Genomic DNA, 16,931 nt, shown 5'->3' with positions numbered 1-16,931 from the left:
CTATAACTGTCTTTTGCAGAGTGGTGATCTCTGAAGTTACAATACAGAATGTACATGCTGATAGGGAAATCCAAAACACACACACGAAGTAGCAGCAACTGCATGTCCCCAAAACCTCCTGGTACATTTGAAGTAGGTAGAGATAGCATATAGGGTTTTGGTTTTTTCTTGTCTAAGTATGAAAGAAATTTCATACTGGGAAAAGGATAAAGACTAAGTCTCCCTTATCTTCCTGTGAGGATTCCTTCTCTCCATGACTAAATTTAAATACTTGTACTGAAAAATTGATTTTGTCCAGCCTCCATCTGCTCTGCCCTTGTGGAACCATCTCAACTGCTGCTTGCTACCTAAGCAAAAATGAACTCACTCTCATTGAAAGCATGTTCAGCTAATTCCTGGAGAAGGCAATATTTGTGTACCAGGCTCCTCAGTCTTCAGTAAAATCAAATGGACTATGGCACAAGCAAATTAATTTTCTGTTGCTTGGTTACACTTACTGAATGCTTGTAAGAACAAGCCCAAAGTTTTCTGCCTGTTCAGAATTAGTTGTTTTTCTTTTATGTGAGTGAACAAATACAATTTGTGTGTGTGTGTTCTTTAGCTCTATTATTTGTGCCCTTGTCAGGATGCTCCCCAGGCTGCTGCTTTATCTGATCAGCATTCAATGTCCAATTTCTGAAGACTGCGTTCTGTGTTTTATAGGGAGAGAAAGACATATCTTCAGAAGACAGAATGTGGTGTCCAAAGTTAGACCAGGTGGAAATCCCAGCAGGACCTACTGCACCAGTCACTCTGACTTTTATCAAGTAGTACATCAACTGTCTGGTAAAACACTGAGTCGTTGCACTACCTGAACCTCAAGTATGTGCAGGATAACAAAAAACCCCTGTGCATGTATGCTGAAGTGATTTGTGCGAGTTACAGGGACAGCATAACACAGGTGAACTTTTTAATTCTTTGCTCAATAAAGGTGGTAATTCACAACTGGAGTGGGGGATGTTCTCCCTCAAAAGCTTCCTCATTGCATCTGTAAATGCCCAGCGGGGTTCTGAGCGTGTGTTGTTCTCTGGAGCTGCCCCGTGGGAATTCTCGGAGCGGCTCTACCCGTATTCACGCCGGATTCAGCCACAGCACGAATCCTCCTACCTCCCTGAGGCGCCGCGCCGGGAGGGCGGCTCGGCCCGGCCCCGGACGGCCCCGGGCTGGGCTCCGCCCGCTGCCGGGGAGGCACCAGGAAGCGGAACGGCCGCCAGCGGAATCAGTTCCGGGTGCGAGTGGTTGCGGGAGCGGGCGGGAAGCGGCGGTGGGAACGGGCCAGGCCGGCCAGGGACCCGCCATGTGAGAGCCCCCGACAGCCCCAGGTGAGCGGCGGGCGCGGCGCTCCCAGGCGAGACGGGGTCGTGCTCGGGGAGGGGGTCCCGGCACCTGACAGGCCCCGTGGGAGCGGCGGCCGCGGGCCGAGACTCAGCGGCAGCGGCTCCACCGGGGCTGCTCTGGCCTGGCCGCGCCTCGCCGAGGGCTGTCGCGTCTCCCGAGCCGGTGTCTCCGGTGCAGCTTTGCCGCGGAGGGAGCGGGTCGGGCGCGCGTGTATCGGGGTCTGCTGTTACCTCGGGCTAGGCGTGATGTCCCCGGTCCCTTCGGGACCGTGTTCATTGCCAGGACGTTTGGGACCCTTCAGCCGCTACTGTTCCATCAGAGGAAGTGGAAATTCTAAGTGAACCCCCAATCTCTGTAATGCAAAGGTCTTTCCTTTGCAGATGATTAACTGCACTGTAGTCGATAAAGAATCCTCAATATCTGTGTCAGAATGTGCCTGTGTTTCATCGCCTATCTAGGGACAGCTACAAACTGTTCCATCTGTCCCCAGTAACGGGTTGGAAAAATGCCGTTAAAATGGCTCTTCACAGCTACTGTAAATCTACTGCAAAAAATGTTGCTCGTGTCTACAGAACATAGTTACTTCATTGCCTAAAAGAAACACTGAAGCCAAAAAGTTATGATTTGCTGAAGAGTGACTAAGGCTTTAAAAAAAAAAAGAAAAAAAAGAGGAAAGGAGATGGACTAAAATGCGCAATAGTGATGAAGTATTATCCTGGTAGTAAATAATATTGCGATAGCAGAAGGTTCAAGAGCCCTTTCCCCCTCCTCTCATTCCCTACATGTGAAAGTTCTGCCCATATATATATCCTGAGTCTCAAAATATAAGCTGGTGGTTTTTTATAATTATAGTGGCTTCTCCAAGCATACGTCTCAAAGTTGTCAGATATTCAGATGTGACTATTCAGCATTACATAACAGGGATATTATGAAATTTGTACATAAAATAAAAGTTTTTGATAATTACTTGTAAGATCTCGCTGATTCGAAGTGTATGTATCACCAACATGTCCCTTTGTTTTACTTATCTGACACAATACTTTTGTCAGTATTGGAATCATAGACTCACAGAATAGTTTCAGTTGGAAAGGACCTTCTGATCTTGGCTTATCTCCACTTTGCCTCCTAGTGACTTTTTTTCTGTATTCAGAAATAAACACATACTTGTAACTTCTTTTGTAGTAACTTAACTTCTAGAGGTAAAATTTAGAGATTATTTCTATTGAGGTTTCTAATTGTTAGGTGAAACATTTTTTATGCATTGATGGTTGTTTCATTTTTACTCTTTCAATCACTTTCACACAGGCAAGTAGTTGTGAGGAAAACAGTTAGAAACCAAGGGATGATGGTGACCCTTGGACTTCAGTTTTACATCTGCTTGCTTTGGATATGTTCAAATAGGAAGCTCCCTTTTTTTTTTTTACCCCCTATAAAAATGCTAAATATGCAGTTTCAACAATTTCCCTTTGCACCATGCTAACCACTGAGAATGGGTTTGTAGTGTTACTGGTATTGGCATATGTCTGCGTGTGCATGTGCATACATATAAATAAATTGGTTGTATTTTGATATTAAAGTCATCCACTCTTTGAAGTGGTTTTCTGTTCATCATGTTGTCAACCTTGGTGAGGTAAAAATAAATCCTTATAAATTTAAATTTTTGTTAGACAAAAGTCTGAATTAGTAAAGCTTTTCTGAACTGAGTGGCAGAGTCACTGTTGTTCCCTGGGCAGCTGGTGGCATTGTGTCCTGCAGCACTGAGCTCACCCGCCAGGCGGGACCTTTGCTCGTGGCTTCACTGCAGGTGTTCAGTACTTAGGGTAGAGCATGGCCTCTCTGGCTGCACAGGGAGGATGATAACTTTCACTGGAGTGTTCTGATATTTACTGATGCAAGTGTGCAAGAAATAAGCTTTCTAGTAACTATATTTCAACCCACACGAACTGCCTTCATTTTCTGAGGAAACTGGGCATTTCCTGCATTTTGAAGAGGTAAAGTAACAAAGGTTTTAATTGTTTGGTAGTCTTCACTACCCTATCAAATTCTGTATTGTAGTCTAAAATAGAACTGAAGCAAACTGACTTTCAAAGCTGTTTTATAATGAGTAATAGTCCACATGCACTCTTCGTTGTATGCTTTCCTACAGATAATTTGGGCAAACTGTCGGTTTCTTCTTTGATTCGGATGGGCACTTCAGAAGAAGTGAAGAATTGATGCAAAACCCAGTTCTACGTATTTGCATAGTATTTGCTGCTTATATTATTCTAAGTTTATTTTAGTTCAAAATTGTCTCAATTGCTGGGAGACTATGGGGTTTTTTTACCTTTTTTTTTTTTTTTAATGGCTGCAATATTAAAATCTGTTTTCTAAAGGTGGGGAAGCTCCTCCTTTGGGGCTGGATTTGCAGTGAAGCAGTAGTGCTGCATGGCACACTGCTTAAAGCCATCCAAGGGCACTATATGCACACTTTTAAAAGATAATTAATACTTTACTGTTATGAGAGGTATAAACTGGTGAAAATATTCTATGATCGGTCTCTTCCCTATTTTTAAAAATTATTTAAAGAGTGTCTTAGAGACCCCCTGTAGCCTGTGACATACCCAACGGCAGTTTTTCCTGGATACAGCTTGAATTAATTAGTGTGGGTGCTGTAAATCTGAAAACTAATGCAAATGCAGTCTGAAACAAGTGAGAGTGATGAAGATCTTTGCCCAAAAACTTCCATGATCACAGCTGAGGGGTTACATTCCTAGGTTAAAATTCTCTTGAATGATGATACATATTTGCAGTGATGTCTTGAGTTCTCACACAGATGGTGTAGCAGATACTGACTCCTACAAAATGCAAGGGGGAAGTGCACTGCTCTATATAAATAAGTGTTTGTTTTCATGCTTTTTTGACTGTACTCTGAGCAGTAATATATGGAGGGAGTATCACAAAATCATTAAGGTTGGAAAAGACCTCCAAGGTTATCAAGTCCAACCTGTGACCAATCACCACCTTGTCAACTAGATCAGAGCATTGAGTGCCATGGCCAGTCATTTCTTGAACACTTCCAGGGATGATGACACCACCACCTGCCTGGGCAGCCCCTTCCAATGCCTGGCAACCCTTTCCATGAAGAAATTCCTCCTAATGTCCAACCTGAACCTCCCCTGGCACACCTTGAGGCTGTTTCCTCCTGTCCTGTCACTTTTTGTCTGGGAGAGGCATTCTTGGTGTCATGGAGCACTTTGCTTTGTTTTTGTCCTAATTTTCATTATGATCCTCCTAGCTTTTCTATGTATTCCTGTTTTCAGACATGCTACAACAGTAATGGTTTTTAATGTGGTTTTTTTTCCCAGTGATCCCTTGTTGCTGAGCTAACTTAAGAAAATGCAAGGGATCTTTTCTCACACTTTTGTGTAAGTTAGAATGAGCGCAATTTGTATCATTCACCTGTCTGTGAGAATGGTGAATCATACTTCAGTGAATGAAGGAAATTAAACAGGTGCAGACTTAGAAGCAGAAACTAATACGATGTTGGCAGGCACACAGCTTCATGTTGTAGTTATATGATGCTTCCCTGCTGCTACTGTATAATGTCAGTAAAATTAAATACCTAGTGTGATTTGTCACCATCTATTCTTGTTTTTTTAAATTAAATAAGAGCTTTCATAGAACATAATTTTTAAAGTAAGTTTCTTTCAAAATCTAATGAGAAATATTAAATGTCTATCACTCTGATGTTCACAGGTTACTTCAATGAACACTTTTGTTTGAAGATGTAGGGCAGCAATTCACTGCTAGTAAATTCATTCTATGGCCTACATTTGCTGTATAAAACCCTGATGAATGAAGATAATGCAGATGCAAAGAGAATTCATATGATTCTTTTAAGTGCGACTGGATAATCTACAGAAATACACAGGAGGCTCAACACAGAGCCTTGCTAGGACTTAGTGAACCTGGTGTCCAGTTCTGGCCTGTGCCTTCAATCAGTTTCTTGGATACATAATAGCTAGAAAAACCTTAAACACTTTGATCTACTTTTGCAGAAGGGTTTAAGAGAGGACCTATCTGAGGTGGACTGAAATTCCTACAGGACTTTGCCCGAACTTTACACTAACTCAGTGCAGGTGTGAAAGCTCAAGCAAGACAAAATGCATTGCGTTTTAACAGTGAGAGTATCTAATGTTGCTGTGAGGTGTCTTAATTCTCACTACCCCCAAATGCTTGAGTTTGTTTATTGCAAATAAAATTATCATAATTCTGAACTACTGTTCTACATGGCTATACTGAACCTAAATAACAGAGGTTCCCTCTGCATGTGCTGAGATGTTATGGAACGCACTGAACAGGACTTCTCACTGAGCATTGATTTTTTTTTTTCTTCACCTGTGCTAATTCTGTAAGTTTCATTAGGACTGTTGATTAACTGCAGAGATAATTTTTTTCTTTAGAGCATACAGTGGTTGCGTACAAAGTTAATTTGTGCTTTAGAGAACCTTTCTGCTTCAGTTTAATGCTACATGCCTCATCCCTGAAGAGAAGAGATTAGGGAGATGTTTCAACTTGAAGGAAGCTGTTAAAAAATTAGGGGGGTTCTTATTAGTCTTTTCAAACTGTAGTGATCTTCCAGGACTGTTTCAGAAATGTTTCAGTCATAAATCATATTGGCTTGTAAGAGCTACTGGCCTGCCAGCACTGATGAATGATTGAGCATTATTATGGTACAGTACCTGCTGAACATTATTTTGGTTAATGTTACTAGAATTTTATTATGGAGCTGTTAACTTGGTCCTGTATAAAAATAAAATAAAACCTTGTGTATGCGAACATAATCTGTAGGTTACTTTTATTCTCTAGATAGTGACATTCGGGATCTCTGTGAATAAGATCATTCTTTTTCTGGCTATTATTCACCAGTAAAACATTGCTAGTGGTGCCTGTTTCTCTGATGCATGTAACACCCAGGTTTTTCACTAGGTCTTGCTTTCCCTAACTGATGCAAGGAAGGCGGGGTGCCATGATACTAACCCTGGCAAAATTACTGCAGCCTTGGTGCTGTTCCTGCTACAGTCCTGCCTGTTCCAGAATGGGGTGTCTGTCAGCAACCTGATCAGTTCCAGAACCTCCAGCCGGAGATATAAGGTTGTGGCTGAAAGCAGAAGTAGAGTTCCCTTCTGTCAAGTGCTGTTGCAGTTCAAAATTCTTGTCATTTAACCCCAGCTTTCTACAGATGTTTTCAAGGTCACAGGAAGCATGTGAAGGAACAAACTGAGGTGGAAAAGTAGTCACAAGTGCATGCTGTCACTTGTTCACTTTGTTTTTTAAAAGCAGGTGGATATAGAACCAAAAGCCCACTGCTTTGGGGCTTGTTTTTGTGTACTGGACCTGTTTGCTTGCTTTCAAAACAACACTGTATGTTCCCTTGATCCTTGTTGCTGTTTTTTACTGCTTTTCTGGTGCACTGACAGCCAGACTTACAGACCGTTAACTCCGTCATCCTCTGTACTCACCGCCAGCATTTGTGCTGTTTACTCCTAGCATCTTTAGCAAAATAAGCTGCTTTGTTTCCCAAAAGAAAAATGCAACAACTCTGAGAACAAGGAATTACTTATAGATATGTATATGCATATGGAGTTAAGGGAATGTTCTAACAGAGCAATAATGTGCAAGTATCACCCTGGTTCCATTTCTCCTTGGTGTCCTTCCCTCCTGGTTCTCACACTTTCTCTGGTATGTGTTTCTGTTTTCAATGTGTGGCTGTGTCCCAGGACTGAATTCATCTAGAGATGCCAAGATGCCATGATCAAAAGAACATTTTTTTTTTTTCTCCATGGTAAGGCATAAAATGTCCATCTTTTTTCTACTCGGGTCCCTATCCTTAGTTCATTCCTTCTGTCTGGACCAGTGCTAGTGGTGACACTCTGTATTTTAATATTTTCTCAAGAGTAAGTTGTTCTTGATTTCGCTAAGCAAGAGCCCTTACGGAAGTATGGGACAAGGAAGAAGCCCACTATCTGTATGAGACAAACTTTCCATACATCCTAGACAGGAATGACAAATTACTGCTGCTGGGGACCAGTCTTTTAGTTTGTACACAGTCTTCAACCCACGTAATTTGTCAATTCATGTCACTTCAGGTCAGCAAAAGTTCTTCTTCCACTTAGCATGGAGAATCATGAATGATTAATCAGGAGTGGCTGGTGTTATCTCTGTATAGCTAATAAGCCCCACAAATCAAAGGTAGTGAACTCTGTTGGGTTTGTAAGAAGCCTGCTGCCCTGTCAGACACAAGTGAAGGTGATGAACAGGCATCCAATTGCTGGGATTCCTGTCTTCGTCATGGGACTGGGATAGTGGTTCTCTGCACAGCATGCAGGGATGCTCAGAATAACAAGGTTAATCTTGCCATGTAACTGCCTCACTGTTGGACTTGGGTTGGTTGTGTGTTGTACTGTTTGATTTCTGACTTAAATCAGCTTGCAACTCTGAATCGTTTTATAGCTTTGTTTGCTGAATAAAAGAACTGTCCTTGCCCAAGCCACCTCTGAATGGTATCGCATCGCTTCTGGTAACCATCTTGCAGTCCTTATTTCCCACCTCAGATATAACAGGTGGGAAAAACATCTTTTCCCTTTTTTTTTACATCACAACTGCAAAAGCTCAAATGAAGGCTGGTTTACCCATTTTAATCAATGACACTGATAACTTAGAGAACATATTTAGCAATTCTGATAACTTGATTTTGAATGCGCTGGAAGAGTTTTTTCCAGTTTTCTAAATAGGTATTCGTTAACTGGAGATAGTGTCCAGTCAGGAAGCTGGCTCTCTTGTATCTGCTGAAAAGAAGTTGAAGATTATGGATGTTAGTCTTAAGTGAAAGTCAGCTGATGGAGCTCCACTTCTTCCTTTCAGGCCTTTTGTTCTGTTTTTACCTGTTGATTTTGTTTTTAGAATACCTGAATTTTCATAATTTGATTTAAATTGTTCATATGTCCCATTACAGCATGTAGCATAATAGAAAAAAAAATCCACTAGTATATTGTGATACATTGGACATGCTTCCTGCATCTGAAGTCAATGGATGATGTTGAGATCTGTTTGTTCAATTGGAAAAGCAGGTATGGTGGCAATATTGTGTGTTTATACTTCTGCATTAATAAGAACAAGAATAGCAATAAAAGTCTGAAGATTCTTGGGCACTTACTTGATTAGTGCCCAGTCTTGGAAATGTAAGGTGATTCTACAGAGAGACACTCTCAGGGTGACAAGTGTGTGTGCTTTCTACAACAGTACTCTGTGAAAAGTGCTTTTCTTTAGCTCTTGGTTGGAATTCTGTACATTTCTTTGAAGCCTCTTGGAAGTCCTTTCCTGGTGTTTGAGTACCCATGGCTTTTAATTTAGGTTAGAATTTAAATGTCAAATCATTCTAGATAGGAAATCACTGTTACATGGGATGAGCTACAAAGTTCACATCATGCTTTATTAAAAAAAAAAAACAAAATTAAATCACAAAAGAAATTTTTTAAAAAAATTGAAAGTCTGTGGGTGGCTGAAACACTTTTCTTTCAAATGCACACGCACATGCATGTGCCTGTGGCATTTCTTTGGCAGGTTTTTCAAACTTCATGAAGTACCTTCCAACAGTAATTTTTGGGCAATTTAACAATGCAGTTCCTTGCAGGTATCACTGTAGTTTCTGGCTTGTACAACTACTCAGGGTTCTGAAATGTTAACCTTGCTTAATGGCTATAAAATTGGTATTCTTTTGGAAGGGTGGAGGTATTGTTCTGCAGTTCTTGCCAGGGAGTGGAACTGTAAAGTTTCTTTGAGGACACAGACTGTCTCAGGGAACCTGTCATGTTTTCTGAGCAATTCAGTTGTGAATGTCACAGAGGGATAATTCAAATTATAGAAATGCAAGAAATGCACAGATTAGGGCTCTCTTTATTATATCAAGTATCTATGGTTAAAATTTTGTAATGCACCTTTAACAGATCAGTGAGGTGGTTTAACTTAAACATCTGCAAGCATTTTTTAAATGGAATACTCCATATTTATTCTCAGTTGTAAATCTTCGTATTTTTCTTTCAGATTACTCTTTACATCAGTAGAAATGGACAGCAGCAGTTTCATTCAGTTTGATGTGCCCGAGTACAGCAACACTGTTCTGAGCCAGCTAAATGAACTCCGCTTGCAAGGGAAGCTCTGTGACATAATCGTGCACATCCAGGGGCAACCGTTCCGCGCTCACAAGGCTGTGTTAGCTGCCAGCTCTCCATATTTCCGTGACCATTCAGCATTGAGCACCATGAGTGGCTTATCCATATCAGTAATTAAAAATCCCAATGTTTTTGAACAGTTGCTTTCTTTCTGTTACACTGGAAGGATGTCTTTGCAGCTGAAGGATGTTGTCAGCTTTCTGACTGCAGCCAGCTTCCTGCAAATGCAGTGCGTCATTGACAAGTGCACGCAGATCCTGGAGAGTATCCATTCAAAGATCACTGTTGGTGAAGTTGATTCTGTCACTGTTGGTGCTGAAGAAAATTCAGAGAATCGCAATGGCGTTAAAGACAGCAGCTACTTTGCCAACCCTATTGAGATCTCTCCTCCCTATTGCTCTCAGGTGCGACAGCCAACAGCAGGCAGCGATCTGCGGATAGAAACTACTCCAGGCAAAACCCTACGGAGTCGTCTGCAAGAAGAAGGACATTCAGACCGAGGGAGCAGTGGGAGTATCTCTGAATATGAGATTCAGATTGAAGGTGATCATGAGCAAGGAGACCTGATAGTAAGGGAAAGTCAGATTGCAGAGGTGAAAGTTAAAATGGAGAAGTCTGACAGGCCAAGCTGCTCTGACAGCTCTTCCCTCGGGGATGATGGATATCACACTGAAATGGTGGACGGAGAGCAGGTGGTGGCAGTAAATGTTGGTTCCTATGGGTCTGTCTTACAACATGTTTATTCATTTACCCATGCCTCATCCCAGGCTACAGGTGTGTCAGAAACCTTTGGGAGCCTGAGCAATACGAGTCCTTCAAGGTCAATGCTGAGCTGTTTCAGAGGGGGTCGTGCACGCCAAAAACGAGTACCTACAGGTCACTTGCATAGTGATGTCCAGGGCTTGGTGCAAGGGGCTGACAGTGAATCCATGGTGAGTAATCCAGGATATGAAAATAGTCCACGGGAAAGAAATGCAAGAGGTCATTGGTATCCATACAATGAAAGGCTAATTTGTATTTACTGTGGGAAGTCTTTCAACCAGAAAGGGAGCCTTGATCGACACATGCGATTGCACATGGGAATAACTCCTTTTGTGTGCAAGTTTTGTGGAAAGAAATACACCCGTAAGGACCAACTTGAGTATCATATTCGTGGTCACACAGATGACAAACCCTTTCGCTGTGAGATCTGTGGTAAATGCTTTCCTTTCCAGGGTACACTAAACCAGCACTTGCGAAAAAATCACCCTGGGGTAACAGAAGTGAGAAACAGGGTCGAGTCTCCAGACAGAACAGAAGCGTTTGTGGAACAGAAAGTAGATAATGATGCTTCAGCTTCTGAAGCCATGGATTCTAGTATGGAAATTCATGCAATGTCTAACACATCTGATTAAAATACTACATTTTAAGGGCAACACAGACAAGCACACTACTATTGTATTTTTTAAGTATTTTATTGTTTTAGTAATCTTCAGTAAAAGTATAACAGTTTTTAATTTTCCTCACCTTCTAGAAATCAGATAAAAATGGTTTCTGGTGAGGACTACACAAGTATTCTTTGTTTTTGAAGGAGGCTGAGTTGTTTGGGGTTTGTTTTATACTTTTGAAGATGCTCAGAATATAAGGATTGTGCTGGGGAAAAGATAGGAAGAGTCTGCTGAAGTGTCCCTATTGATTGATCTGGCAAGACACAAACTCCAGTGGAGAAAGATATTAGAATAAGATTGGTAGCTCTGCTGGATGCTCCAAAAAGCTGTAAGTTCCCTCATTTTCTGAAATCCTGTTGCTGGTAATGAGTTACATAGCAGTGGGGAGAGGGAATATCATAGCTTTGGTTCTTCTTGTGTCACGATGAAAACTCTTTGTTCTTACTAACTGGTTTTAGTAGTGAGTCTGTTTATATATATAAATTTGCTTTATATATATAAAATGCTTTCACTTTTCTATTCTGGTTGAGGTGAATGTAAACGTATGTCAAGGCTGATACCATATACCACTCTTTCAACTAGGACTCCTCTCTGCTTAGGGTTTAGGAATTTGGACTTTGGGAGGATAGTTTTGGTTTTAAACGAATGTTGTTTGGTTTTCATTTTATTAAACTATTACTTTGTGTGCAAAAGTGAGCAAAGTGAATTAACCTTGTTTTAATAGCTTTGCTTTATTACATATGTAAACCAAATGCCATAAATCTATTAAATTATGGTTAAATTGTTGAGGATTTTGTTAGTTGTCTAGAATGCAAGCTGGACAACCTGTGGTGCTGACCTTTTTATATATATAGAGATAGATATATCTATATATATATATATATATATATATAAAAAATATTAGCAAACCTAAAAGTAGCATTGTGGTTTTAAATGTGTTTTGGCTGGCCTCAGAATCTACCTTCATTTCGTACTGTAGAACCATACCAGGTAATTAAATTTAACTTCATCACTCTTCATGGTTGGTTAAAACCAGAGGGAGATGTAGTTTCAACCACAGTATTTCCAAGCAGTATTTTAATAGGTCTCTTCACAGAGAACCGTTTTCAGGTGCACGTTGACTTCCTACTTAAAGCTCCAAGTGATACTCCAGCACTTGGAATTTGTACTTTTTTTTGTATAAAAAAAAAAAATACTCTACGGGAATATTGAGCAATATGTCTTTTATTTCATGTGTGAGTATTACAGAGTTGCTATGGCTTCTCTGTTATGATTTCAATGGTTGTTTTCTGCATAAAGGAGCTACCAACAACTTTAAAAATACTCTAAATCTTTTTGTTTCACCAAATATATGTTTTTAATATGGTGCTAACTTCATCGTTTAGGTCAGTATAATATATAAAATGTGAAACATAATAGTAACAGTTAAGCAAAAAAAAAAAAAAAAAAAATCCCTAACAATAAACAATCAAAAGCCCCCACCCTACACAAACCACCTCCTAAAAAACCCCAAAGCCAATAACAAACAAACAACAACAACAATCCCCCCAAAAATACCACAGAAAACCAATAGCTTAAGAGACCTCAAAAGCATGGACTGGCAAACACTACTGTGTAACATTCTACCTGAATTCTACCTGATGAACAGAATTGATCGTTACATTGATCACATAATTCTTTAAAATACAGGTTTTGTATTATCGGGTCTTATGTTTGTTTAGCTGTTATTAAAAATACGTCTGTGAACATGCTGTTTAACTCCTGAAATTTAGAAAATTAAAGGTTTTCTAAATTATGGGAAAGCAAAAAGGTAGGTTTGCTATGTTGTAAAGCTTTCTGGCCCCTGTGAAGTTGGGGCATATTTGTGCAGTAGCTTTATTAAATACACTAGTTCTTAATATTGTGACAGTCTGCAATAATAATTAATTTCACAAAATGTGGATTTACACTATAACCCCACCTGCTCCACTGGAGCACTTTCAGTTAAATCGGGTACATCATTTGTCTCTTTGTCCCTAAACTACCTAAATAAAGAGGCGGAGGGTGGGGAGATGTTTCTCTCCTTGAAGCAACAACAGAACTTTTGTTTCAAGTAAGGGAAGGGATAGTCTGTGTCTAGGGCAGGTAGTCTGTATGTTTACCCACCTAAAAACATGTTGCTGTTTCTGATATAGTTTTTCCCTAAATGTTTGTTTTAAGCAATTAAATGCAAAAAAAAAAAAAAAAAAAAAGGTGAGTTTTGATAAATTAAGTTTGAGACATGCAAAATCCAAGAAATGTACAGTTATTCCTAACACTTTATCTTGAACCTGTGCTGTGGTGCCTTTGGTGTGACTTTTTCCCTGGAAGAATGAGTTGAGAATAGTAGGATATGGGTACAAGTTTTATATTTCTTGAATTTCTCTGTGTCACAATCTTAACATTATTTAAATCTAGTTCTTTGTATTTGTAAATGTATTAAAATGGTTTGAGTTTACCAAAGAGTGACTTATCCAAAATTGTCTCAGACAAAAGCAAACAAAAAACCATCATGTTGATTGTACAGGTTCAGGTTCAAACCATTGTAAGAGGACTGTTAAGGGGCAGGAAATGATCTATTTCTGTACAAGCCCGTGATCCAGCAACATGCAGGTCCTGCTTGCCCTGCTTGTGCCCGTTCCCTCCCCGGGGGCAGCGTTCCTGATTCCCAAGCCATAGCCCAGCTCTGCCCGGCCCTCCGGGCTCTGCTGAACACCAACAGCACCCCTGGCAGCAGCAATTCCATTGTGCCTTGTCACTCAATGGGGTGCCAGGATCAACACTGTCACAGACACAAGACGTGACCTGATGAATTCATGTCACCAGCCCAGCGAGCAGAGGCTGGGATACTTTAGCAACCATGGAAACACTGTACATGTGTCGTGTCTGTCCAGTTCTCAGCACAGAGCTGTTACACATTTCATTTACAATAAATGCAGAAGTCAATAAAATATGTGAAGAAATATTTGACAGCAAAATAAATGGTGAAATTATATAGGCTGGTTCATAATTGAGTCTCTTCTTAATCTATCTTTTTAATTCTAGACAAATGTGAAAGCAGTGACAGTGTCCTTTCTTCTAGATGCTTAACCTATTTTGACAAACTGTGAAAATAAAGGATTTTATACCTTTGCTAATGTCCGTGGTTTTAAACTGCTATTTTAGTTTTCTTTCATATTATCTTCCATATTATATCTTTCAAGCTTGTAAATAAATTTAGAAAATAGCTTTGTAAATACTTACAGTATATGAAAAGTTCATTTTGGTAATTAAGGCCTCAAGATTGGCTCTGCTTTCTTAGTGTGAAATCTTTCCGTAGCATAAAGGATACTGTCAGTTCACTGTCAGCAGGGTAGACTGTAGGCCTAAATTGAGAGTTTTAATGCAGTCTTCCCCAGCATAAATTCATGGTTTAGGCTGAAGCCTTTGGTTTACTTTTAGTCAAAGCAATGAGGCCTCTTAATGTGTTTAGGCTGAATTATGGGAAGAACAATAGGAAAAAAATCAAGGGCTGGGAAACTATTGAATGAGCTTTACCTTTAAATATATATATTATTTGAATTTTTGTATTAGTTTACTGTGATTCTTTTATTGTCATTTTTCTAAAGAGGTTTCACATGAAACCATTGAAAGGGACTCAAATATGCAACACCTAATCTATTTTCCAAGGGAATTTTACCCTTGAATGGTGCTTTTTGACTGGTCAGGGTTATTTATTAAATTTTATATTTGAAAGTATTTGGGGAATTATGTAAATTCTTTATATGAATCTCTTTATTTCACAAATTGTAAATTTCATAAAACTCAGTGATTGAATTGGAATTTTAGTGAAGTCATTCAAAATGTTCAAAGTTTATAATCTCTGTGCATTTTACATGTATTTTAACAAGTGCCAGAATAGTTGTATTTAATATTGTAGATTTAATAGTACTTGCACATCCCTGTGACAGCATTAACTTAAGTTATGCAAGTTTACATTAAAAAAAAAAGCTAAACAAACAAGTAAGCCTGGGACATGTGTTCCTGTATTTCTTCAGGGGATGTGAAGCCACGTATCTCTGACTGAGCAGGTTTGCCTCACTCCTGTAGCTCACTCCTGCCATGGCAGATCCAGAACTGCTGACTCTCATTCCCACAGGGATTCAGCCTTTGGACTCGGACTGCGAGCCTCTGGTTGTAGGTCTGGTTAGAGGTAGAGCTCTTGCACGATTTTAACAGTATTTGTTTCTGACTGAAAATTTGTATTTTTAGAAAACTTTTATTTGTATGGTTGTTTTTGATGATAAGTAATTGAACAGTTTGAATGACTTGACTTGATGTCATTATCTTGCAATATAAACCGGGAACCTCACACCTCGCACTTCATTGCCATGAAGTAAATGAAGCTAGCTAAGCTGATGCTGTAACATCTAGTAACTTGCCATTAAGAATTATTTTATAGCATGAACTTTAAAATATTTATTCAAATGATATTTTACTCTTGTATTCACTTTGGTTTTAGATTTGTGACATGAATATTTCTGTGCTGCTTTATTTTGTTCTGATGAATTTGTTTCTTGCTTGTAAATTGCTTTTTTTATGGTATAAAGTCAATCGGAATTGCTGTTTGTAAATTAAAATGCTTCTAGAGCAAATCTGTGGTGTCATTGTCTACATTTGATTACTTAATCACTAAGGCGCTTGCATTTTAGATGCTATTCCTGAAGTGTGATTAAAAAGTTGCATTTTAATACGCACGTACCAATTAGGAATCAAAAATCTTTAGAAACAAACTACTCTTGACGTTTCTCTTTTTTTGTCAGCATTAATTGTTTAGTTCTGAATGGCTGATATTTGAGTTTTGCGCTTCTGTGAAGACTCATACTTCTACATCCATCATCAAACTGAGCTTATTTTCTTACTACATAAGAACTATGTATATATTAACTCTGAGTGGGCACAAGAGATCTCCCATTCTCCCAAAAATAACTGAAGTTCTGCCATCAGAAAAAAGGGTGAAGTAGTATCAGGGATGATCTTACTGTATGATGGAGTGCAACAGAAAGCTTACCAAGGCAGAGCTCTGAAAAAATGTCCATCTGTATTTTGCTGGTACTATAAATGAGACCCTTGTTCAAGACACACATTCTGATATGACTTCCTCAGAAGGCTTGTACTGTATAAAAACAATGACAACAGATGTAGGCAGGAAAGGAAAAGATAAAAGGATTTTGGAAAGAGCAGCCATAGCGAACTCTTTCCTGACATTAAAACAAAGGAGGGTTCTGAAGGAGGATGTTTTGAGGCAATATTGTGAGGTTCATCCCTGTGAGGCAGTATCACAGAAAGTACAAAGGTGCTTGTTTGAAAACACAGTAAGTAGAGAAAGGACAGTGACCCTGACTAGTTATAAGGAAGATGTGATGGTAAGAAAACAGATGTGTTGAGGATTAATGGAAAAACAAATAAAAGTGGAAGACACAACACACAACTGCTTTTGGAAGAGAAAAACTTGGGAAAACAAAGAAGGGCTATCAGCAAAGCAACAAGATTAGAAAACTCTCTTTGTAGGTTTAATGACTCAAAACTTGCCAAGCTGGTCACGGAAAGCTGGAATGATGATGTTACAATCAAATTTTCAAACGATGTAACACATGGTGTCTCTCACTTCAAGAGCCATTCATAACACACCAGAAGACTTCAGCCTAGTCTTTCTGAAGATTGATTTCTCTCCTTGTATAGTGAGGAAAATACGGTACAAAGATGGGGAGTTCCACTGCACCCATATGGGAGATTACACAGGTCACTTGCCTGTGCAAACAGACTGGCAGTTTCAAAGAACCGCTTTGCTAGTTTTGTCCATATGAAGATGTGGAAATAAGGGAAATTATGGTGGTGTGTATCAGAATATTTTAAGATT

General features: G+C 39.5%; 1 protein-coding gene and 1 long non-coding RNA gene across 4 annotated transcripts; both read left to right on the top strand.

The window, feature by feature from the left end:
* Nucleotides 1–831, top strand: LOC114061981. The gene is made up of 2 exons (XR_003572280.1): nucleotides 1–132; nucleotides 703–831. It is a non-coding gene; the product is annotated as an uncharacterized LOC114061981 (long non-coding RNA).
* Nucleotides 832–1,246: 415 nt separating this feature from the next.
* Nucleotides 1,247–15,666, top strand: ZBTB34 (zinc finger and BTB domain containing 34). 3 transcript variants are annotated; one of them, XM_027892950.1, is made up of 3 exons: nucleotides 1,247–1,361; nucleotides 8,372–8,486; nucleotides 9,460–15,666. In XM_027892950.1, the coding sequence occupies exons 2-3, from the start codon at nucleotides 8,446–8,448 to the stop codon at nucleotides 10,979–10,981; spliced, it is 1,563 nt and encodes a 520-aa protein (XP_027748751.1). In that variant the 5' UTR covers nucleotides 1,247–1,361; nucleotides 8,372–8,445; the 3' UTR covers nucleotides 10,982–15,666. The 3 variants fall into 3 exon arrangements, with proteins under 3 accessions (XP_027748751.1, XP_027748753.1, XP_027748752.1); XM_027892951.1 differs by having other exon boundaries at nucleotides 1,267–1,361; nucleotides 7,870–8,486; XM_027892952.1 differs by lacking the exon at nucleotides 8,372–8,486 and having other exon boundaries at nucleotides 1,259–1,361.
* Nucleotides 15,667–16,931: the final 1,265 nt, after the last annotated feature.

This window comes from Empidonax traillii, unplaced genomic scaffold (genome assembly GCF_003031625.1).
Source record: "Empidonax traillii isolate 1590-97213 ecotype Southwest subspecies unplaced genomic scaffold, ASM303162v1 scaffold375:size1330703, whole genome shotgun sequence".
NCBI lineage: Eukaryota > Metazoa > Chordata > Aves > Passeriformes > Tyrannidae > Empidonax > Empidonax traillii.
Note: the sequence above shows the minus strand (reverse complement) of the source record. Positions and strands in the feature narration are given on the sequence as shown.